Source organism: Microcaecilia unicolor, chromosome 7, assembly GCF_901765095.1.
Source record: "Microcaecilia unicolor chromosome 7, aMicUni1.1, whole genome shotgun sequence".
NCBI classification, from domain to species: Eukaryota; Metazoa; Chordata; class Amphibia; order Gymnophiona; family Siphonopidae; genus Microcaecilia; species Microcaecilia unicolor.
Genome location: NC_044037.1, coordinates 233006582 through 233030770, shown reverse-complemented (window position 1 = coordinate 233030770; position 24189 = coordinate 233006582). Strand labels below are relative to the sequence as shown.

At 44.4% G+C, this 24189-nt stretch overlaps 1 protein-coding gene across 1 annotated transcript in view; it reads right to left on the bottom strand.

Moving 5' to 3' along the window:
• Nucleotides 1-24189, bottom strand: part of STK39 (serine/threonine kinase 39) — a 479134-nt gene that overhangs the window by 102110 nt on the left and 352835 nt on the right. Inside the window, exons 11-12 of the mRNA XM_030209520.1 lie at nt 1833-1955; nt 1710-1745 (exon numbers count right to left, since the gene is read on the bottom strand). Coding sequence (XP_030065380.1) covers nt 1710-1745; nt 1833-1955 — 159 coding nt within the window. The remainder of the gene's footprint in view (nt 1-1709; nt 1746-1832; nt 1956-24189) is intronic.

The following is a 24189-nucleotide window of genomic DNA, read 5'->3' as shown; positions in this document are numbered from 1 at the left end:
CGGATCTTGTAATCTGCTCTCCAGGATGCTTGTCCGCTCAAAAGACTACTTTTGCTGGTAACAGGACCTCTGATTAAAGCTCGGTTGACCTGGCCAATACTTCCTAGCATCTTGAAAATGAGGCTTCGCCTGCCCCAACTTCCTGGAAGACCGAGATTTGTCCTCCGAAGACACTGAGACTTGGAGTTGCCAGAGTCCTTAATCAGATGTGCCAGGTTGTCTCCATGCTTAACGGCCACATGAGGTCATATAAGGCGTTCGTCAAATAAGTGAGCCCCGTCCCCATATTAGGAAACTCTGTAGGAAGCTGCATGTCCATTTCTAACAGGCCATCATCCACCTGTTGTACCCAGGACAAGCACACCTGGGCTGCATACGAGCAGCACACCTTCAAACTTTCCTTTTAGGACCTCCAACAAAAAGCTTACTTATATTGCAAAAAATCTGAAACAGTTGCATAGACCTCTCCAGTGCTAGCCAGCCAGACTTCATTGGCATCCAATCTCATGTACTTTTTGTTGTTGTTGTTTAACTAAAGCCATGCACGATATTTCCTGGCTATCTAGTACATAAGTGAAAACTTCTCTCATATCAGCTGATGAATTCCTATTTTGAAATTTTCACTTGGAACTCTGGTTCTCATGTGCTATACTGTCCTTACCAAATTCTCTGTCAAAATATGTTTCTTTGGCAAAAAAAATTTCAGAGGGCATTAAAACTATCATAAACAAATGACTGCTGAATGAAGCAAAAATGAAGCAGCAAAAGGTTTGGCAACAGCAAACTGCATCCATTGCAAGAACAGATAGACTAATACTCATCGTGAAGGCCTATACCATTATTAGCCATCACCAACTTGTGGGGCTAATATACTGTTAAAAGATCAGCAGCTTGATTTAATTTATTTATTGGGATTTATTAACCTCCTTTATGAAGAGATTCACCCAAGGTGGCATATATAATAGCTGAATAAAGGCAGTTTAAAGTGAAATCACTGACTTATACATCATGCAACACTAATGCTGCTACTTGCTGGTGAGCTTAACATCTATAAATAATTTTTGTAATTTTATTCATAATGTAAAGTAAAAAACAAAACAAAAAACACCAAAACACATACACAACACACATAAAAGGAAGCCCTGTTTGCCATAATTATGTACAAATAGAGAACCATTATCAGTATTTTTGTTTTCTTAATCACTTTGAATATTTCTGCAATTGTTCTTTCATGCACAAAATGTACATGAGAGAAAACCTAAGCCATTCTGAATTGTGTTTAGACAGGTGATAAATTACAAGGGTGTGAAGAAGACTTTCAGAAGGCACAAATCACTATAGCTCCTTTAATTTTCCAAGTTTGGCATTTTATATACATTTTAGTTTTTCCCCATCTAAGTGATAACCAGTTTGTAGTATCACAATCATTTGCACAATAGGTGATATCGCATATACTTGGACTTTAGAAAAACAAGATTTTAAGTCTTCACCCCTACCCCCTTTACATTGTTGTATTTTATTTGCCCTCCAAACCATACTTTTTAAAATAATTTCCCCAAGGCATCAAATCCTTAAAGTATCAAATGCATTTTTGATACTGTTCAACAATTCAAGTGAAACTAAGAGCTAAATTTATATTAATATTAAGTATTTCAACTGTCACACCCAAAACACAACTCAGCAATAAAGATGCATATTAAAACTATTACCTCTGTAATATGCTGCTCTTCTTTCACTCTTCTTGACTGAAAGACAATTAAAATGTAACATCACATTTAACTGTACTAAAAGAAATGCAAGTTAGTAGCAACAAATACTAACACGATTAATACCTTTTCTAAAGAATATGTAGCTTTGAATTCTTCATTTTTTTCATTCATTTCATCATCACTCCACTCCCAGTCACCATCTTCAGTCTTATGGAGATGACCACTGGAGCCAGGTACTCTTCTAACCTATCAAGACAAAAAACTATCTATGTAATCAAACATACACACGCTGTGTGCACAACTATTAAAGGGTTTGTTAAATGGTTCAACAATGTATTTCACTGCTGGACAGAAGCCAGGATTCAAACCAGACTCTCACCAGTGAGTAATGAATGTACTCTTTATCATGGCATCCACATAGAAATCTAATACACTTAAAATAAATACTTCCTTAATGTACATGCTTGAGTTTTTAGTTCATGTTACCTGTTAATAAAAAAAAAAATTTCTTACAAATGCAGTTATAAGTTCTCTAAATTAAATTACTACACAAAACTAGTAAACAATAAGGTTAATCAAACTTTTCTATGGTCTTTTATTTAAACAAACAAACAAACAAACAAAAAAACACTTCAGTCACAATAAAATGCTACACATGTAATGCAACAAATACATGATACAGGAAAAAAGCATGCAGACACCACATCTGACAGGATTTACACAAACTACAACAACCTAATGAAACACACCAGGAGCACTCAATTACTGTCCTAAGTCACAAAATCAAGTACCCTTCTGTTGCCATCTTGTTCTTTTTCAGAACCTGACATGATGCTCTTTTTCCCAGGACTCTGCTCAGCCTACTTGAGCAAAACAAAACAGTATCAGACTATTCCTAAAAAAACATCTTGACAAACATTTAAGACTCCTGAGATTGCTGGAAACACAGCATGATAATTAGCAGCAGCCCTGGTGGTTTAGATCATAAATCAGTTTTCCTTAATTGTTCAAATTATTGAACTAAAAGAAAGGAAATGAAACCCTAAGTGAACATTTTGAAATGTCATTACAGTTGCTTACAAGAATATTTCAGGGAACAGTTCACTAACTGTCCAACACGTTTCCTTCAAATACAAATTATAAGACAACCATTTCAATTGCTCAGCTGTGTGTTTCAGTGCTAGGATTAGCCTTGATCAAAATATAACCATTCTGTTATCAATTTCCATTAAAAGTAGCATAAGTATGTTCTGTACTGTAAGTCTACACAGACTCAAATTATATTAAAAAGAAAACTGTCATTACAGGCTCAATATTAAAAGCATTCATCTATAGAGAATAGGGGCTCCTATAAGTATTGTATCTGAATTTTCAGTGTTACACACATGCCACTAAATTCTTACAGACCTCCCACCACACTATCAAAATACTGCTGGAGGTGGAGCAAAGGCATTCCACCCAGCTATACAGATAGCTGGCAAATTTCAGTCACTCTTCATGTAGCTCTTGTAAGCTGTAATACAGGACAGCCATTTGGAAGGGGGAGGGGGCTGCCTAAATTAACCCTAGAAGGCCCAGAGGTTTTGCACACACTAAGTCTCAAAAAAAATTACAGTAGACTCTTAAGTAGAGAGGTGTGGTAGCCGTGTTAGTCCACTCTTAAAGGTTATCAACAGAAATCAAACAAAATAAAACATGGAAAAGAAAATAAGATGATACCTTTTTTATTGGACATAACTTAATACATTTCTTGATTAGCTTTCGAAGGTTGCCCTTCTTCGTCAGATCGGAAATAAGCAAATGTGTTAGCCTCTTGAAAGTCTGGTACACAAAAAACATTTCAGGACTAAATTGACCCCACCGGGCCTTCCACTGTTAACTGCTTAGCTACAGGGACAGTGGCTGAATATAGTTGAATATCCATAAAATTCTTTTAACTGTTGTGGCAGGTGTTAATGTTAAACATTGACTATGGGATTTGTACATAGACACAAGCTTTTTCTTCTCCCTCTTTTTGTGTGCCCTTCCAACTTCTTTGCTTCAAAGCAGATGTATTAATAGCATGGGATGGTGCCAGTGTACAATGGAACTGGTTGATGGATTAAGATGCTCATTTTCAAAGCACAGACTTACAAAGTTGCATAGTAACCTATGGAACTTTAAGTGCTTTGAAAATACGTCTCTACATATGATAAAGGGGTAATACAGTGCTAATTTTTATTTTTTTTATATCTCATTCTTCTTGACTTTCTTCTTGGATCCCATTTTTGTTCTGTGGGCTATATTGAAATAGTCTTATTTTCTGAATGTTCCAACCCCTCCTCACCCTACTGTGGGGTTTTGTTTTTTATATTTCAACAAATTTTATTGATAAACCAGCATGTTGAACAAATCCATCTACATCAATACAGCGTACATTGAATCTCAGGAACATGCTATATAAGAGCAAGAAACCATTGGCACTGAAATAATTTTCTCCCCTCCCCATCCATCTCTCCCTCCCTTCCCATCCCTAGGAGAAATAAACACAGCCTTAAACCATAAACAAGACTCATAATATAAGCCAGACAAACTGGCCACTAATCAAAAAGGCAACAACAATAAAATCTTATGAACCTTGATCCAACCCAACTGAGCATTCCTCCCTTCTTCCCTCTCCCCCCCCCCCTTATCTGTACAGGACTCCCCCCACCCATGCCCCAAGAGGTCTGGACTATTATGACCCCCCCAGAGCAGTGGATGGAAAGCAATGTACAATCTGATGACCAGCTCCTTCTCAGTGCCGCCATGGGCCACAAATAGCCTATTAAATCCAAATGATCCAGCGCCCACAGTCCTCCCTCAGGTCTCAGCTGGGCACAAAAGGCGCAAAAAAGTTCTTTGACTCATCCACCAATCCATATGTTTTTGTAACTGACTGGTGAGTAATTTTCAGCTTAGCCAAATATAGTAAAGCAAATTTTATCTTTCTAGCAAACAGTTGAGAGCAGACTGGGGAAAAATTGTTCCATTGTGCTGCTACCGATGCCAAGTAGTCTTGGAAACATGAGCTTTTTTGATTGTTGTAGCGAAGCTCCTTCCCTCCTCGCAATGCTTGTAATATCATTGCTTTCTGAGAAAAATTGAGGAAACGACAAATTACCACTCGGGGCCTGGACTCCACATGCTGTTTAGGGCCTATCCGATGCGTCCGCTCTATTTGAATCGGGCCCACCAAGTGGGCCAGCGCCAGCTCTTGCGACAGCCAAGACTCCAAAAATGTGCGAATTTCACACTCGTCCAACGTTTCAGGCAGCCCCACAAAATGTAAATTGTTCCTCCTGGACCTGTTTTCCAGGTCTTCAATCTTTTCCTCATATGCTGCTATCAGGTTTTGCATGCGGGCCTGCGCTTCCTCTACTGTTGCCATCCAATCCTCCAGCTCCCCAGTGCGCTGCTGGTATGCTACTAGGTCATGGCTTAACTTTTCCACATTATTCTGTAGCAGCTCCAATTTAGAATCTATCGGGCTTAGCATTCTGTCCAAAATGACCTCCATTGCCCTAGTTACCTCGGCTGCGATCTCCGCCGCCCACACCGAGCCGACCAACGAGCTTGTGGGGCTTGCAGGTGCTGCCATCTTGTCCTCGTGAGCCCTGCTACGGTCCTTGTCTTTTCACAGTGATTTTGCAGCCATTCTCCGTCGCAGCTCCCCAATACCTCCCTGCACCTCTGCAGTAATCTCCGCTCACTTTGGGGGCTAAGCCAGCAAAATCGCGGGAATCTTGAAGAGGTGGCAGGAGCAGAACCGCTAGCGACTGCTCCTGATAAAAGCGTCACATGATCCTCCTCTTGTTGTTTTTTAAACCACAAAGTGTAATTATGTTATTGTCAAGATGTTCTTGATGTAATATGCCAGGGGTACTCAATGGTGGTCCTTGAAGGCCACAACCTAGTTGGGTTTTCAGGATTTCCCCAATGAGAATGAGATCTATTTGCATGCACTGCCTCCACTGTATGCAAATGGTTCTCATATATATTCATTGTGGAAATCCTGAAAACCTAACTGGGTTGCAGCCCTCAAAGACCAACACTGAGCATCGATATAACATGCATTAATACACAAAAGAAAACGCTGTGGTTCTTAAAGAATCCCTCCTCCAAAACATTTGACAAATTCTCAATGGTAGTTGGGAACATCAAGCACACTTCTCTCCCAATGAAGTTTTATTTTAAAAAAAGTATACTGTGTCGTTTTTCCCAAAACAGCATTTGCTAACAAAACATGACCATACTGCACCTTCAGTTTTATTGTTGAATTTGCTCTTTTACTTTATTGGGTTAAGAACATAAGAGTAGGCATACTAGGTCAGACCAATGGTCCATTTAGCCCAGTATCCTGCTTCCAACAGTGGCCAATCCAGGTCACAAATACCTGGTGGAAACTCATTAGCAGAAACATTTCATACTACCATATCCCGGGACAAGCGATATCCATCTCAATAACAGACTATGGGATTTTTCCTCCAGGAGCATGTCCAAACCTTTTTTAAACTCAGATATGCTAACCACTGTTAACATATCCTTCAACAGAGTTCCAGAACTTAACTATTCTTTGAGTGAAAAAATATTTCCTCCTATTTGTTTTAAAAATATTTCCATGTAATTTCATTGAATCTCCCCTGGTTTTTGTACCTTTTGAAAGAGTGAAAACTCTACTTACTTCTACCCGTTCTATACCGCTCAGGATTTTATAGACCTCACTTATCTCTCACTTCAGCTGTCTCTATAACAAGCTGAAGAGCCCTAACCTCATTAGCTTTTCCTCATACGGTAAGCGTTCCATTTCCCTTTATCATTTTGGTCAATCTTCTATGAGTCTTTTCTAATTCTGCTATATCTTTTTTCAGATATAGCAACCAGAATTACAATACTCAAGGTGAGGTTTCACCATGGAGCGATAGAGGCATTATAATATTCTTGGTCTTATTTTGCATCCCTTTCCTAATAACTCCTAGCATCCTTTCTGCTTTTTTGGCCGCAGTCACACACTGGGCAGATGATTTCAGCGTAGTGTCTATAATGACACCTAGACCTTTTTCTTGAGTGCTAAGGTGAACCCTAGCATCAGATAACTATGATTTTGATTATTCTTCCCAATGTGCATCACTTTGCCTTTGTCCACATGCAATTTCATATGCCATTTGGATGCCCAGTCTTCCTGAGGTCTTCCTGCAATTTTTCACAATCTGCATGCATTCTGACAAATTTGAATAGTTTTGTGTCATCTGCAAATTTAAATCACCTCGCTCATAATTCTGTTTTCCAGATCATTTATAAATGTTAAATAGCACTGGTCCCAGTGCAGATCCCTGCGGCACTCCACTATTCACCCTCCTCCACTGAGAAAAGTGGCCGTTTAACTCTACCCTCTGTTTTCTGTCCACTAACCAATTCCTAATCCACAGGAAGACATTGCCTCTTATCCCATGACTTTTTAATTTTCTCAGGAGTCTCATGAAGAACTTTGTCAAAAGCTTTTTGAAAATCAAGACACACTATACTACAGCCAGCTCACCTTTATCCAAATTTATTTACGCCTTCAAAGAAATGAAGCAAATTGGTGAGGCAAGACATCCCTTGGCTAATCCCACCCTGACTCTGTTCCATTAGACCATGTTTGTGTGTTCCATAATTTTAATCTCTATAATAGTTTCCACTATTTTCCCCAGCACTGAGGTAAGGCTTACTGCTTTGTAATATCCTGGATCACCTCTGGAACTCTTTTTTTTTTTTTAAATCAGCGATACTTTGGCCACCCTCCAATCTTCAGGTACTATGGATAATTTTAATGAACGGTTACATATAACAGATCAGCAATTTAATGTTTGAATTCTTTCAATACCCTGCGGAGTATGCCATCTGGTCCAAGTGACTTATCATTAACATATCAATTTGGCTCAGTATGTCTTCCAGGTTCACTGAGATTTCTTTCAGTTCCTCCACATCGTCACCCTTGAAAACCATTTCAGGTACAGGTACATGCTTTTTCATAAAAACAGAAGCAAAGAATTCATTCAATTTCTCTGCTATGGCCTTGTTCTCCCTGAGTAACCCTTTTGCTCATTCATGATCTAACAGTTCCATGGATTCCCTTCTCAGGCTTTCTGCTTCTGATGTACCTGAAAAAGGTGTCACTATGAGTGCCTCCACAGCAAGTTTTTCTTCATATTCTCTTTTAGCCTTCTTTATCAGTGCTTTGCGTCTAAATTGACACTGCTTATTTTTTTTACAAAATTACTATAATTTGTGCCTTTGTGTTTTTGATAAAGCGTTTATTACTATTAAGTGATTGCTTGACAGGTTAACTTGCTGCATATGCCATAGAACTTGTAGCATACAATTTCTCAGTTTTTCCTTTGTCTTCCACCACTTTTCCCCCTTTCCCTTTTGTGATGGCAGTGCTCTCCCTTTATTAGTTAAACTGAGTTGCTTATTTACTGCATGCTCGGTAATTTTACAATTTGATGTTTTCTGGCTATTGAGGTTTACCAACCATGCTAAGGAGAAATTTAGTCTTACCTGCTATTTCCTTTCCTTACCAGACCAGTCTAGAACCAAAGGGTAATACCTACCAACCAGCAGATAGGAGACAGCCAATCACTTGCAAGCTCTATTCTATAAAAGGTACCATGCAGTAGCCGCTCAAATCAATGTCATACAGCATAAAACGGAGAGAATCAGAATACACAACACAAGCAATCCAAAAAAGAAGCAAAGGGCTCTCAAGAACTTGTATGATCCCTTTTGACCAGCAAGATTGCTACAACCAGGTCATGTGCAAAAAGTCTACCTACACCGTTTTTTGCTGGAGCCAGAAGTGGAGGCCCAAAGAACCCTTGGAAAGCGTGAGTCAGACATATCATTCATGCTTTTGCAGCAAGTAAGTCTCTTGTCTGAAGTATCTCTCCTCATACCCAAATATGTCTCCCTATACAGCAATTTTCTTTTCATTGGTGAATTAAGGCCTCACACATTATAAGATACCTTCAAACTAGGGGCAGCATAAACAAACATTCCTTAACATCCCAAACCCCCAACACCACTCCTCTCCCCCACTGAAACTCCTGCAGGAAAACATACAAACTCCCGCCATTTTTCAAGGAAGTACCTCTGTGTGCTTCCCTTTGCTACTTAGCACAATCCCAATACTCTCTCCCTGTGTCTTACATGGCAGAGCCAAATTAAGCTCCCCCATAGTTATCAGCCCTTCAAACACCAACCATTCTCCCCCCTTGTTTACAAAGCCCTTCAGTATGATCCCACCCACCAGCTGCCCATCACTCATAAATCAGCATTCATATTAGAGCAGCTGCCCAATGTCATCTCCAGTCCCACAGAGCAGAAAAATGTCCATTAAGTCCATCACTCCAATCCACTGTGCTTCCCACCACAGTTCAAAGACTTAGCACTCCTAAACCATTTTTGCTACCTGAAGCCCCCAAGATGCTGATGAACTTCCAGGCGCTCCACTCCCTTGTCCACTCTTGAAGGAATTTCTACACCCTCCTTCTGAAGCAATTCTCTGGCTTCATCCATAGTAACCACACGCTTCTGTACTCCATTGAGCATCTAATATAATAAAACGCACCGTGAACGTTCTAATGAGGACAACGTTCTGTGAAGCCCTGAAGCCCTGAAGCCATCTGACGTCACTGAAGCTGTAGGGTTCGTGGATTCGTGGTGTGAAGCCTTCAAGCCAGCCAGCCGTCTCTGCCCCGCCCTCGCGAAAAAAACAAACAAATCGGGAAGCGAAACGTCAGGGAAGGAGGCGGCGCTCCCGACGTCTAGCCTTCCCTTCGCTGTGTTCCGCCTTCAAAACAAGGCGGAACACAGCGAAGGGAAAGCTAGACGTCGGGAGCGCCGCCTCCTTCCCTGACGCTTCGCTGCACGAACCGCCACGGAGGAAAAGTAAAAAAGAATAAAAAAAAAAAAAAGGGATGCATGGATGCGAAGGGGGGGGGGGGCATGGATGCGAGGCATGGATGCGAAGGGGGGGGGGGGAAGAAGAGGGCGGGCCAGGCTGGGACATGGGAGAGAGAGTAGCATGGATGCGAGGGGGGGGTCATGGAAGGGCGAGAGGGGACTTGCTGGAAAAGGATGAATGGAGGCGGCAGGGGACAGAGGAGCATGGATGGGTATGGATTAGGAGGACAGGGCACAGGGAGAGAGGGGAATTACTGGAAATGGATGAATGGAGGGGGCAGGGGACAGAGGAGCATGGATGGGCATGGATTGGGAGGGCAGGACTCAGGGAGAGAGGGAAATTGCTGGATAGGGAAAAATGGAGGGGCCAGGTGACAGATGAGCATGGATGGGCATGGATTGGAAGGGCAGGACTCAGGGAGAGGGGAATTGCTGGATAGGGATGAATGGAGGGGACAGATGGGCATGGATGGATATGGATTGCAGAGCAGGCCTCAGGCAGAGAGGGGAAATACTGGATAGGGAAAAATGGAGGGGCCAGGTGACAGAGGAGCATGGATGGGCATGGATTGGAAGGGCAGGACTCAGGGAGAGGGGAATTGCTGGATAGGGATGAATGGAGGGGACAGATGGGCATGGATGGATATGGATTGCAGAGCAGGCCTCAGGCAGAGAGGGGAAATGCTGGATAGGGAAAAATGGAGGGGCCAGGTGACAGAGGAGCATGGATGGGCATGGATTGGAAGGGCAGGACTCAGGGAGAGGGGAATTGCTGCATAGGGATGAATGGAGGGGACAGATGGGCATGGATGGATATGGATTGCAGAGCAGGCCTCAGGCAGAGAGGGGAAATGCTGGATAGGGAAAAATGGAGGGGCCAGGTGACAGAGGAGCATGGATGGGCATGGATTGGAAGGGCAGGACTCAGGGAGAGGGGAATTGCTGCATAGGGATGAATGGAGGGGACAGATGGGCATGGATGGATATGGATTGCAGGACAGGCCTCAGGCAGAGAGGGGAAATGCTGGATAGGGATGAATGGAGGGGGCAGGTGACAGACAAACATGGATGGCCATGGATTGGGAGGGCAGGGCTCAGGGACAGAGGGGAATTGCTGGAAAAGGATGAATGGAGGGGGCAGGGGACAGATGGCCATGGATTGGGAGGGCACGGCTCACACTCTCTCATATACAATGTCTTTCTGACTCTCACTCTCACACACTCTGTCTCACACTGTATCACATTCACTCTCTATGTGCCACACAGTCACTCACACACTCGCTTGGTGTCATACACTCACTCTCACAGAGAATCTGTGTCTCACACACACTCTCTCTCTTGCCCACACACACACACTCTCTCTCACACTGTGTCTCACATAAACACTTGCACACACTCTCATTCTCACACACACTCTCTCACAAACACACTCACACCCAGACTCACTCTCTCTCTCACACACTCACACTTTCACTCTGACTCTCAAACAGTCACTCTCACATACACTCTCCCAAACATACACACTCCAAGGAAAACCTTGCTAGCGCCCGTTTCATTTGTGTCAGAAACGGGCCTTTTTTACTAGTAAACAATAAACCAAACAGATGTATCCATTTATATTTCCACTAGTCTCAGGCCATAGCCACCATAGCTTCTCAAAATGCAGTGCGCTTCCGCAATGTGCTATAGGCCAAGTCCTTAAAAAACACTGCTGGAAAGCTGCGCCATTGCAAAGTGCCCATCTTTCTGGCTTTACACATCAGGCATTAAAGAACACAATATCACATGGTTTGTCTGTAATCCGAGGGCCCAGGGACCTGTGTGTGCACTAAATAGGTAAATTTAAAGTCTCATCCTGCAGAAGCCAAGCAGCAAACAACTTAACCACCTCCTCTGTATTCTTGAACTCTGAAGTTTTAGGCACACCCAGTAACAGCTCACTGTTGCGCCTGGACTGTTTTTCACTATCCTCTGCTTTATTCATAAGCTTCCGATATTCCTTGAGAAATGCCTCAACTCCCTGTTGCATCTCAGTTACTGTTGTCTCACAATCATCCATTCTGTTCTCCACGCAATTAATACATGAAATCATGTCTGCTAAGTAACCTTTTAGCTCCTGAACAGCATCTTTTATCTGAGTATTTACCGAAGTAATCTCAGCTTTTTTTTTTGTCATCCAAGCCTGCAGATTGGCTTTAACTGCCTACATGCACCCAGCTTCATAATACCTGGACTCTATTCCATATGCTGCACACCGTGGCTCTCTTACAATGAGACCGCACCACGTGGGCCTCTGCTCAGAAACCGATCCCCTACTTGTACTGCTTTACCCTCATCTGATTTCTTTTTAGTGGCCATAGCACAAGACAGTGGTGTCCTAAATCAAACGCAGCACATTGGGGGGGGGGGGGGGGGGGGGGAGGGGGGTAAAAATCACCTGCAAACTCCTTCTCAGAAGGAAGGAACTTGGGCTTACAATGGATCACCTACTATAGACATCCATCAAGCTCAAAGATGTCATCACTGCCTACCCAGCCTTAGAATTTCAAGCTATCAGATTTAAAATTTTCTAACATTTGAATAAGTAATTCATACAAGGTTCTATTACTGTACAAGTTTTTAAAATATTGAAATAAAGCAGCTTTTGTCACCTCTAAGCTTCAAAAACAAATCCACTTATTTCTGAAAACTTCACATACCAATTAATACAGCATTACTGGTAGACAATATCTCTCTGAAATATTATATTGTTAGCTCTAGAATATGACTAGTTTCACTTAATGTGTTCCTGTTACAACTTACTGTAACACTTTAAAAAGTTGATAGGGGATAACAATGGCAAACTAGGCGCAGTGTGCTGCAATTTCCTCTATTTTAAGAAGGTAGAAAGAAAAGGGAAAGTGCAGTTCTTTCCCTCCAAAATGAGGTTTATACCCCATATTGGTCCTATAGACTCAATTGTGCAGCACCAGGGTCCCCCAGGATGAATTGATGGAGAGGAAGTGACAGGAAGAGGTCAGGGAGAAGCCGGATGAGACTCAGGAGGGAGGGGAGGGAACAGAGCAGACAATGGATGGGATTGGGACGAACTGAGACTTGGTGATTGAGTGAGAGTGTTGGAGAGCAAAGCAGGGAATAATGGGTGAGTGCGCATAAAGGGGATAGTGAAGGGAGACGTGTTAGGGAATGGTAAGATTGATGAAAATTTGGAGGGGATAGGTATGAATGGGACAGTTAGATGGGCTGGGAGTATGAGAGGGTATGAATTGGGCAAATGAGAGGGTGCAAATTGGGTGTAAGAGAAAGGGGTTGAATTGTGAGAAGAGGCTGAGATGTGATAATTTGAAGGACTAGACAGCAGATAAGAAGCAAAGAAAAAATGATAGGGGTGCTGTGGAAGGGTATGACGAAGGCGATTTGTCTCTAGGAGGCTGAATGAGGGTGGAAATGGGATTTTAAAAAAGATGGTGAAGGAGAAGTAATAAGACAGGGTAGAAGGAAGAGACTGAATAGCATGAAGACAAGGGAAGGAAGAAGAGCGGTCTGGAGCTGAGGCTGGTGAGGAGACGAGAGGCAGTGGGAGGGTAGATGAGGGCTGAGATAGCGCATACAGAAAATATAAATGGGGGTGGGCTAAGGAGTGTGTGACGAGGCAGGGATGGGTAAAAGGAGAAAGACAAAGGACAATGATTGCTGGAGAGGGGATAAGAGGGAGATGGGTAAAAACAGTAGATAGAGATGAAAAGTAGACTAAGGATTAGAGGATGAGAAAGGAAGAATAAGGGGTAAAAATCATATGGGTGGATATAGATGTAAAGAGAAAAGTGAAAAGATCAATGCAGATCCAGAAAAGAGAAAGGAAGGAGGACATGAGGCGCGAGAAGAAATGGAAAGGCAAACCTGGAATTGAATTTGAGACCGACACAAAAAGCAGATCAGATTGGGGCTAACCCAACTTGAAAAGTGTCCGACAAGAAAGGTAGAAAAAAATTTTCATTTAATACTTTAAGAATTACTATATGACTACTTTGAGAAATGTACATGTACATCTTATATTTTTGTACTGAACACAGTACAAGAGAAAATGTATTTGTTTTTCTTATTAGTTACATTGCTTATAGAGTCTCACTTTCTTGGGCAGTGGGGTAGGGGGTTCTCTATTTCAGTTTAGTTTGTCTGCATGTTTTGTGTGGTTTCCTATTTTATAGGGAACCACAGGTGGGGGCCTGTCCATGTTCTACACGTGATACAGAGGTGAAGGATTCTGCTAGCATGTAGTGTACGTAGGAATCTAATAGTACAGCTTGCTCTGGTTTCCTAGTACAAGATATATTGATGCTTTAGGGCAGTGTTTCCCAAACTGTGTGCTGCGGCAACCTGGTGCGCTGCAGTGCACTCACTGGGGTGCCATGGCAAATCCCGACCTCCCTCCTACCCGAACCGCTACTGAAGACAGCAGCGGCAGAAAATCAAATACAAAAAAAGAAGCAAGCGCAGGGCTGCAGCAGCATTCAAGCAGTGCTGTCAGTTCTGCCGGTCCTCTGCCCCCAGAACTGGAAGTTAACGTTAGGGGGGGCAGAGGACCAGCAGAGCTGACAGAGCATGCCTGAAGGCTGCTGTGGCCCTGTACCTTTTTTTTGTTTTGTCGCAGCCACTCGGGACAGGGAACAGGAGGTATCCAGGACTCAAAGAGATGACCTGCCAAGGAGGCTTAGTCTTGCTTTGAAAATACACCTCAATGTGTGTCTAATGAAAACAGGAGACCGGATGAAATCAAAAAATTGAAGTTAATAGGTCAGTCTGTTTACCTTCCAATTCAAAAAAAAAGCAAACAAACCTATGAGGTGCTGCTTCCGAGTTGTCATTCTTTACTGTTGGTAGCATTTGTTATTTAATCTCACTTACATTTTTAAACATGCTGGCTTGTGCAGCATACAGATGTACAAAGAGGAAGTATAATAATGGAATAACTTTTCATAGGTAGAACAGTAATTTGTTATAAATTGTAATCAGTGTGTCATTTGGAGGGGCTGGTTATAGGGACACCCTGGCACTGTTATATTTGTGCAGAGAAAAAGATGGAGACCTGTATGGCTTCGGAGGAGGGGCGGAGACCTGTGTGGTTGGGGGACGAAGATCGGTGTGGTGGGGGAGGGGGTGCCGTGAAAACTTGCTCAGACATGAAGGGTGCCGTGAACTAAAAAAGTTTGGGAACCACTGCTTTAGGTTCCCGTGTAATACTTATTGCACTCTTTTCATAGGTGGGTTAGGGTTCTTACAGTGTAATAAGTTTCCTACATAGGTTTTGTGTGTCTTTGTGGGAATCTGTGTTATTCTGCAAGTATTTGGCCTGTTTAAAAGACATTAAAAAAGCTACTACTACTACTATTTAGCATTTCTATAGCGCTACAAGGCTCTGGGGCAAGGGCTGCCAAAGACAGCAAATTAAAAGAACCAAAATTAAAATACTCAGGACTGCTGGATGCCACACCTGTAGAGTCAGAACAAACTGTCTGGCAGTGGCAGGACAGTGTGTTGCTCCCAATTTGATAATCATAATTTGAATATTTTTTTGTATAGCATGTTATAAGAGGCATAGCTTCACTGTTGTGGAATACAGCGTTTGCAATACAGAACTGAAGCTTCAGGGTTTATATTGACATTCTGACCAATCCTGTACAGAATTCAAACTCCCACATACAATAATTTGTTGAATGATGCTATCAATTATAATAGTGCTTTTACCAGGTACCTGAAACTGGTTGGAGGGTTTCTTCATACATAGACGGCCTTGGTGAACAATATTACTAATTTAAAAGTGAGAAGGAAAGAGGAGTATTGTTCACCCTTCATCCCTCTGCCCTCCAAATGTGGTTTTTAGGGCTGACAGAAGCACTGAAAACAGCATGCCTCCAGCTGGCCCGCTAATGGCCCTCCCTCTGCCGGCTGTTTCTGATAGGGCAGGAGGCAGCAGAGGGAAGGCTACAAGCCAGCTGGCAGGAGGGTTGGCCACACAAAGCACCCTTGCAAGAGAACCATGCAAATAAACACAGACTCCTCTGAAAAAGGAGAGGAATGGGTCTGAACTCAGAGGCTCTTCAAGCCAAAGTGATTGCTACAAGGAAAACAACCATAATAGAGGCACACCATAAGGGCTCGAAGGGGGTCCTGGAGAACATGCCAAGGACCAAATTCAGGTCCCAGGAAGAAAAGAAAGGGCTCATCGGAAGCTGCAAATGAGCAGCCCCCTTCAAAAATCAGGCCACCTTCCCATGTGCTGCCAGGGAGAGGCCCTTCAACTTGCCCTGAAAACTTAAAAAGTCAGCCACCTGGATGGGCAGTCAAAAAGAACTAGCTCCAGCTCTCTCAGGCAGATATGGGGTAGGTGAGAGAGAGGTCCCCATCTCCTCCAAGCCCCGAAAGAGGCCAAGAGCTCTTCTGATGCATTAAAACAGCATGAAAAAAAAAAAAGAAGGGGAAATCAAATATGGCTGCCATTCCTGTGGACATCATTGGGACATGGGTCCCAACGCTTCAGTGCAGGAAGCAGGGCAGGCAACTCCAACTGCCCAACCAATGCCCTTGAGCCACCCTGCCCATACTGCAGCCCCCCTCCCCTTTAGCCTCAGACTAGAATCTGGGCATCAGCAGGTACAAAGAAACCCCCTTCTCAGAAAGGTAGTGTGGGACTAACCATTATTCTAGCAGACTTTGAAGTGCTGTTGGCAGAGAAGATAAATTTTAAACCAGAAAAGAACCACCAGAAGAGCCTGCTACAAAGACGCGTATGGGCCTTTGCCCAGAGAACCTCCTCTAGGGTTGCAACAATGCTCCTGAGCAACTGAAGTTAGTCCTAAGCTTTTGAAGCTGGGGGACACAAGGGCCTGGAACTAGGACTGAAGCTTGCTCACTCAGGCCTGTAGAAAGAAGCCCCACTGTAGATGGATATCGAATCAAACTTCCAGATACCCAAGGACAAGAGCAGATTCCAAGTGACTCTTGGCAAAATTTACCACCCAACCAAAGCCATAGAAGAGGGAGATCCTCTTAGCCATTGCTCTCTGCATTTCCTGCTCCGAATCAGCCCAAACCAGCTAATTGTCAGCAAAAGAATGCATTCTGACCCCTTCCTTGTGAAGGCATACAACTACAATCAATACCTTGGTAAAGGTCAGGACTGGCCAGGCCAATCAGGAATGCTCTGAAATGAAAGTGCTTTAGGACACAAAACAGAGAGCACTTCTGGGTGTCCTGAATAGAAATGTGGGAAGTACTCCTCCAAAAGACTGAGAAGCTAGAAGCCATCTAGGATGTACTACTGAGATTCTTCACTAAGTAATCTACACTGGTTTGGCAGCTCCCAGAGCAAGCAGGTAACTCAAGGTCTCCCTTAGTGCAAGCGACTTAGGTCCTGCTGAACTGGCGGGACACCATAAAGGTATTTAAAATAGGTTCTGTTAACTTGAGCACATAGCCCAGCCAGACCACATTCAAGACCCACTAATTAAAGATGAGGGAATCTGCTGAATCTCACTGGGGACCTCTGACCCTTCTAGCAGGGTTGCTGGAAAAAGGAGCCTGAAATCCTGGCCTTCTTGCAAACTTGCTGAGGCACAAAAGGAAGACTCGTGATTGGAATAGGGGGTGGTTCAAGTCTCTAGGCCAAACTCTCCCAGCAGATGTCCTAGAGGATCACACAATGTCTTCAGGGAGTTTGAAGCCTAGCTCGCCTTAGGTTCTACCTACCTTCTCCAGATCTTTGCTAAAGAGCAGATGACTGCCAGAAGAGAAGATTACTAAGGCACACCTTAGAGGTGGGAACAGCTGACCAATGTCCAAGCCACAGCCATCTATGAGCTATTACACCTGAGGCCAACAAGTGTGAGCAGATATAAATAAGGTTATTTAAGGAGAAACAGGTGATATGATACAGACGTTCAAATATTTGAAAGGTATTAATCCGCAAACAAACCTTTTCCGTAGATGGGAAGGAGGTAGAACTAGAGGACATGAAATCAGATTGAAGGGGGGCAGACTCAAGAAAAATGTCAGGAAGTATTTTTTCACGGACTCTATCCTGTTTATATCTTTTTCAAGGTGCAGTCTTCAGAATTGTACACAATATTTTAAATGAGGTCTCACCAGAGTCTTATACAGGGACATCATCACCTCCTTTTTCCTACTGACCTTTCCTCTCCCTATGCACCCAAGTATCCTTCAAGTCGTCATCTACTGTGTTATGTTACCTGTTTGGCCACCTTAAGATCATCGCATACGATCACGCCCAAGTCCCGCTCCTCTTTTATGCATAAAAGTTCATTACCCCCTAAACTGTACTGTTCCCTCAGGGTTTTACAGCCCAAATGCATGACCCTGCATTTTTTAGCATTAAATTTTAACTGCCAAGCAAAGGAGACTTGAGAATTCATGTCTTTCTTTGGAACAGAAATTTGGCTCAGCAGCTTTCAAAATGCTTCATGGTTATGCACGAGGCCACACCTGAAATGAACTGGTCTGTTCCTTGACTTATCTTTAGTAAAAGGGGCCTTTAAAAAAAAAAAAAAAAGTCTGCTAAGCAATTCTGTAATTGTGCATCTAGAGAATGTCTGTGTGGCACCTATTCTATAAGGGAAAGTAGGTTCCGTGAGCACGTGGTCCAGCCTTCGAGGTGGTGTAAATGCTCAAGGGTTTATTTGCCAAAGTAAGCTGACCCAAAAGACCCTACACGGGCCGTGTTTCGTCTGAATGCCTTCCTCAGGGGGTCGTAGCGGTTCAGATAACTCTGCTCTGCAGACTGTATAAATGGAAAAAAAACACATTAAAACGCTGAAGCGATATAAGCTTAGAAAACTGAGTGCATGCCTACGTGGCGTGACAAACGGTCAACTCTGTGTCTTTTGGGTCAGCTTATTTTGGCAAATAACCCTTGGATGCTCTTATGTCTTTTTGCCTTGGTTATTTGGAACTTTCCTCACTTCCACCCCTGTGAAAGCTACACCATGAAACCTTTCAAAGTCTCGTGAAATCGGCATATTAAATACATCTGTCAGTGTATGCAAGGAGGTGTAGAAATTGATATCTGCTGCCAAAATCAGACATGGAATGAAGCTGGACCAACTTGGGGTTATAGCTGACTTGATGCAGAGATTGTGAATAGTTTCTTGTGTTTAATGACAGTGGTGATGTAATACTCTGCACAGTTTTATTTATTATTTTATTATTTAGATTTTGCTCACACCTTTTTCAGTAGTAGCTCAAGGTGAATTACATTCAGGTACTCTGGATATTTTTCTGTCCCAGGAGGGCTCACAATCTAAGTTTGTACCTGAGGCAATAGAGGGTTAAGTGACTTGCCCAAGATCACAAGGAGCAGCAGCGGGATTTGAACTGCCACCTCTGGATTGCAAGACCAGTGCTCTAACCACTAGGCCACTCCTCCACTCAGTTAATCTTTTTTCATCAAAAAAAAGCTTGAGGTCTTTTAAAAGCAGAAACAGGGCTGACTGACCCTGTTGCTCTACTGTCCCTGTAAGACTTTCAGGTTTTTATCTCCTCTCTGGGGCTGTTGAGCCTCTGGCAGTGCTGCCAGGGTGTGATGTGCTTGAGCTCTGGAAAAAGAGGGAAGGTGACCTCTGTTAATACTAGGATTTGGTAGTTGCAGCTCAAAGCCAGTTACAATCAGGTTCACTAGGACTAGGTATTTCCTGTCTCTGGTGGGCTCACACTGTGCCTGAGGCAGTAGAGAGTTGAATGATATTTGCCCAAAGTTACAAGGAGGCTCTGTAGGATTTGATCCAGGCTTCCCTGGTTCTTACTTGCTGCTCTAACCATTAGGTGTCTAATTCCCTCCTTGATGTAAGGTGGTGTAAAGAGTTAACGTAAGAGAAGGCTGTAACTTGTGAAAATGCTGAAAAGTTAGGAATGATCCTAGAATATATTGAGATATGGAGTGGTTCCTTACGTCTATTACATAGGTAAGGTCCTTCTAGTTTATTTTTCCCAGGAATTAATCAATGTCTACTACAACATGAACAAACATGGGAGGACATTTAGTGTTGGGGGGGGGGGGGGAATGACTCATTTTTCCAGGGTAACTTGCATGCACAATTAGTTTCTTAGCACACAAAAGTTGTGCATGCAAGTTAGAATAGTGTCGGTTGTGTACATAACTTAATTGTTAAATTAGCTGCTAATCGGCCTTAACCAATAATTAGCTATAATTGGTGTTAATTGGCACTAATTTGCAGTTATGCATGCAACTGCTCTTAGGGGTAGATGCATCAAGCAAACGTAAAAAAATCAGAAACGTTAAAACCTTTACCGAATTTAAAATAACGAAGCATGCTCCAAAAACACAGCCCCAAAAAGTTTGGTGCGGTATTGGAAAGAACGATGCACCAATCCCCGTCGGTAATCGGCTCGTAAAGCATGCGCAAAGCAGCCAAGCGTTATGCTGGCTGCTCTGCGCATGCCAGAAACGTTCAAAACACAGTCAAATCGCAAGCACATGGCTCCCAAATCAAAATAAAAATTAAAAAAGGATCGGGAGGGGGCAAGGGCGCTCATCAGGAGCGTCCTGTACGGACGGCCTTGCCCCCCCCCCCCCCGCTGCTCCCCACTTTCCGCCGCTCCCCCCACCCCGAAAAAGCAAACTTCTAGAAGCCCCTGCCCCCCTCCCTTCCTCACTACTCTCACCTAAGCTCCGCCTCCCGACATCCTCCGTCCGTGCCCCGCCCCCTTTTGGGGTCGTCGCCGCCATTCCCCTCCTCCATCGGGCCCCCCTTCCTCTTACCGGGCCCGTGCAGCGCCTCTCTCCTCTGTCCGAAGGCGCTGCACGGGCAAGAAGAACGCTGAATCAGCTGATGCCTGCCTTCGCCTAGCTTCGATAGAGCGTCTTTCTCCTGCTGGGCCCGCCCCTGTCTGACGTCAGTAACCTACGTAGGTTACTGACGTCAGACAGGGGCGGGCGCAGCAGGAGAAAGACGCGCCATCGCGAAGGCAGGCATCAGCTGATTCAGCGTTCTTCTTGCCCGTGCAGCGCCTTCGGACAGAGGCGCTGCACGGGCCCGGTAAGAGGAAGGGGGGCCCGATGGAGGAGGGGAATGGCGGCGACGACCCCAAAAGGGGGCGGGGCGCGGACGGAGGATGTCGGGAGGCGGAGCTGAGGTGACAGTGAGGAAGGGAGGGTTGCAGGGGCTTCTAGAAGTTTGCTTTTTTCGGGGTGGGGGGAGCGGCGGAAAGTGGGGAGCAGCGGGGGGGGGGGGGCAAGGCCGTCCGTACAGGACGCTCCTGATGAGCGCCCTTGCCCCCTCCCGATCCTTTTTTTATTTTTATTTTTTTATGTGTTTTCTGAGGTCCTTTGGACCAATCACAGCGCTTTTAGCTCTGCTAATGCGCTGGGATTGGCTCAAAGTTTGTTTATTTTTTCACTTAACACTTTTTCCTGGCACAGAGCTGTCCTAACGAGAGGTCCAGACCTCTCGTTAGTTTTCCTGCCTTTTTCCTGCGTAAAGGCAATCGGAAAAGGTTAGTGCATGTCGTTTCAATGGGGTTTTCACACTAATTGCTCATCTCCATTCCGTTTTCGTTAGCTGCTACTACCGTCGAAAAATAGGCTTTAGTGCATGGAAAGGATCGGAAATTCTTCCTTAAGGGCTCATTTAACGATGAAAAACGTTTAGTGCATCTGGGCCTTAGTCGGTATTCTACAAGTTGAGTGTGCAAAATCCATAGCTCGCAACAGGGCATGGGGGTCGGGGTGTGCCTAGCATTTATGCACATGGGTTATAAAATACTGTTGGTTTTATGCCTAACAAACATTTACACCAGCTATTAAGTTAGTGTTTTAAGTGCTCAGGCCTAAATTTAGGTGGCTAATGGGGGACTTAAGATACTAATATTCTATAATAGCAATTATTCGCATAATTGGTGACATAGATTTCATCCTTGGCATGCATCATCCTTGTGCCTATGTGACCTGTAGAGAATTACCCCCGAAGTGTTTTTTTTTTTTTTTGCTGGGATGTGTAAAACCTTTTTCTAAGCAGATTGCTATCCCAGCCCCTGTTACTCATTCCTCCTGTCTTCCCCACCTTCATTCCTTACTTCCTGCTGGTCTCTGGGACCCTGCCCTCTCCTGGTTGGCTCATTCTCTTTCACCTTGAGCCCATAGTGACAGCTTCTGTGCTTCTTGCCAATCATAATGAAAACAGGCTACTTGCTTCTAAGACCCTTGTCTCCAAAGCAGGGACAGACTGACCATTCGGGCAACCAGGCAGTGCCTGAGGGCCCAGAGCAGTTTGGGGGCCATAGCATTTCCCTTCCCACATGTCCATTTCTCGCTCTGCTAACCCCTCCGCCTCCGGGTCTGGCACTACTCATCTCTCTCGGCTTCTCTCCTGCCCGTGGCCCGGTATCGCCTCCTGTGTCTGGCTCCTCCTTTCTCCTTTAGAACCTGCGTTTTTGTGGCAGAACAGCAGCAATTCCCTTCGGCTGTCTGCTGCTGAGCTCGCGGCCTGTTCTCTACCTGTCCTGTCCTCTTCTGATGCAACTTCCTGCTTCTGCAAGGGTGTTTTGCAGCAGAGAGCAGGCCGCGAGCTCGGCGGCGGACATCTGAAGGGAGTCGCTGCTGCTGTTCTGAAACAGAATTGCAGGTTTTGAGGGGGGGGGGGTTAGAAGGGCACAGGGGGTGATACCGGGCTGCAGGAGGGACAGGAGTTGTGACAGATGGGTACTGCTGGACCCGGGGGCGGAGGGGAAGCAGAGTGAGAAATGGATGGTTGGTATGGGAAGGCAGGATGATTTTGGACCCTGGAGTAGTAGGGAAGGAGGAAACGGAGAGGGAGATATGCTAGATGCAGAGAGGGAGAAAGGGAAGAAAAAAATGAAGGAGACATGTTGGATCTGGGGGCAGTGGGGCAAGAGGGAACAGAGAGGGAGAGATGTTATCAGTGCTTTTTTTGTGCCGGTATGCACCTTTTTTTTTTTGCTCCCCCCGCCCCGTGAGTCCATGTCCCGCACGCAGTGCCAGCCCCCATTTCCGGCCGCTGCTGCTTCTCCTGTTGAGCAGCAGCAGCCGCTACACAAAGAAAAAGATTTTAAAAAAACACTTCAAACCTGGCTGAAACGCGGCACCCCGGCACTGTAGACAGCCATTAGGCATTGGCTGTTGCCCCGCAGCCGCTCCTCCTCTTGCCTCTACGTCACTGCGCTCCTCCGGGGTCTTCCTCCAGGGGCAGTGACATAGAGGCAAGAGGAGGAGCGGCTGCGGGCAACAGCCAATGCCTAATGGCTGTCTACAGTGCCGGGGTGCCGCGTTTCAGCCAGGTTTCAATTTTTTTTTTTTAAATCTTATTTTTCTTTGTGTAGCGGCCGCTGCTGCTCAACAGGAGAAGCAGCAGCGGCCGGAAATAGGGGCTGGTGCCGCATGCGTCGCGACTTCGCGCCGTTTGCGGGAAACTTGGCAGGGGGAGGGAAATCAACAGAGGGAAGGATTGGGGAGAGAGAGAAAGAGGGAAACCAACAGAGGGAAGGATTGGGGAGAGAGAGGGGAAAACAGATGGAAGGATGGGGAGAGAGAGGGAAAAACAGATGGAAGGATGGGGAGAGAGAGAAAGAGGGAAACCCATAGAGGGAAGGATTGGGGAGAGAGAGAGAGAGGGAAACCAACAGAGGGAAGGATTGGGGAGAGAGAGAAAAAGGGAAAACAGAGGGAAGGATTGGGGAGAGAGAGAAAAAGGGGAAACAGAGGGAAGGATTGGGGAGAGAGAGGGAAAAACAGATGGAAGGATTGGGGAGAGAGGGGAAAAAACAGATGGAAGGATGGGGAAAGAGAGAGGGAAAACAGATGGAAGGATGGGGAGAGAGAGGGGGAAAAACAGATGGAAGGATGAGGAGAGAGAGAGGGAAAATGGAAGGATAGGGATAGAAAGAGGGAAACGCTGGATGGAAGAATGCAGAAAGAAATAGGGGAGACACTGGAAGGATGGGGAGAGAAAGCAGAGCTGCTGGATGGAAAAGGGGAATAGAGAAAGACTGGAGAATAAGAGGAAGGGGCATGGGGAGAACAAGGGTGAGGAAAAGATGAAAAGCCACAGGTAGATGAAGGAAATTAAAGAATGGATAGTAAGAATGAATTAAATCTGGACAGAGAGAGAGCCTGAAAAATATTGAAGAAAGCAAAGAAAAAGGAGACAAAAATGACAAATGGCACAGAAGAGTTAAGCGAAAACAAAGGAAAGGAAAATCACAGACTGGGACCAATATGGAAAGAAAAACAGTCACCAGACAACAAAGGTAGAAAAAAATCATTTTATTTTCATTTTAGTGTTTGTAATATGGCCAATTTGAGAATTTACATTGGCTGTCTTATTTTGCACTGGGTATACTGGAGCTGTAAGAGCTTACAGAGATTATTTATAATGAAAAAAAATCACGTTATTTTTTTCTCCTATAGTACTGTAATATTTTCAATGATGTCTGTTTATATGCGCCATGGCTGGTATAGGGGGTGTGG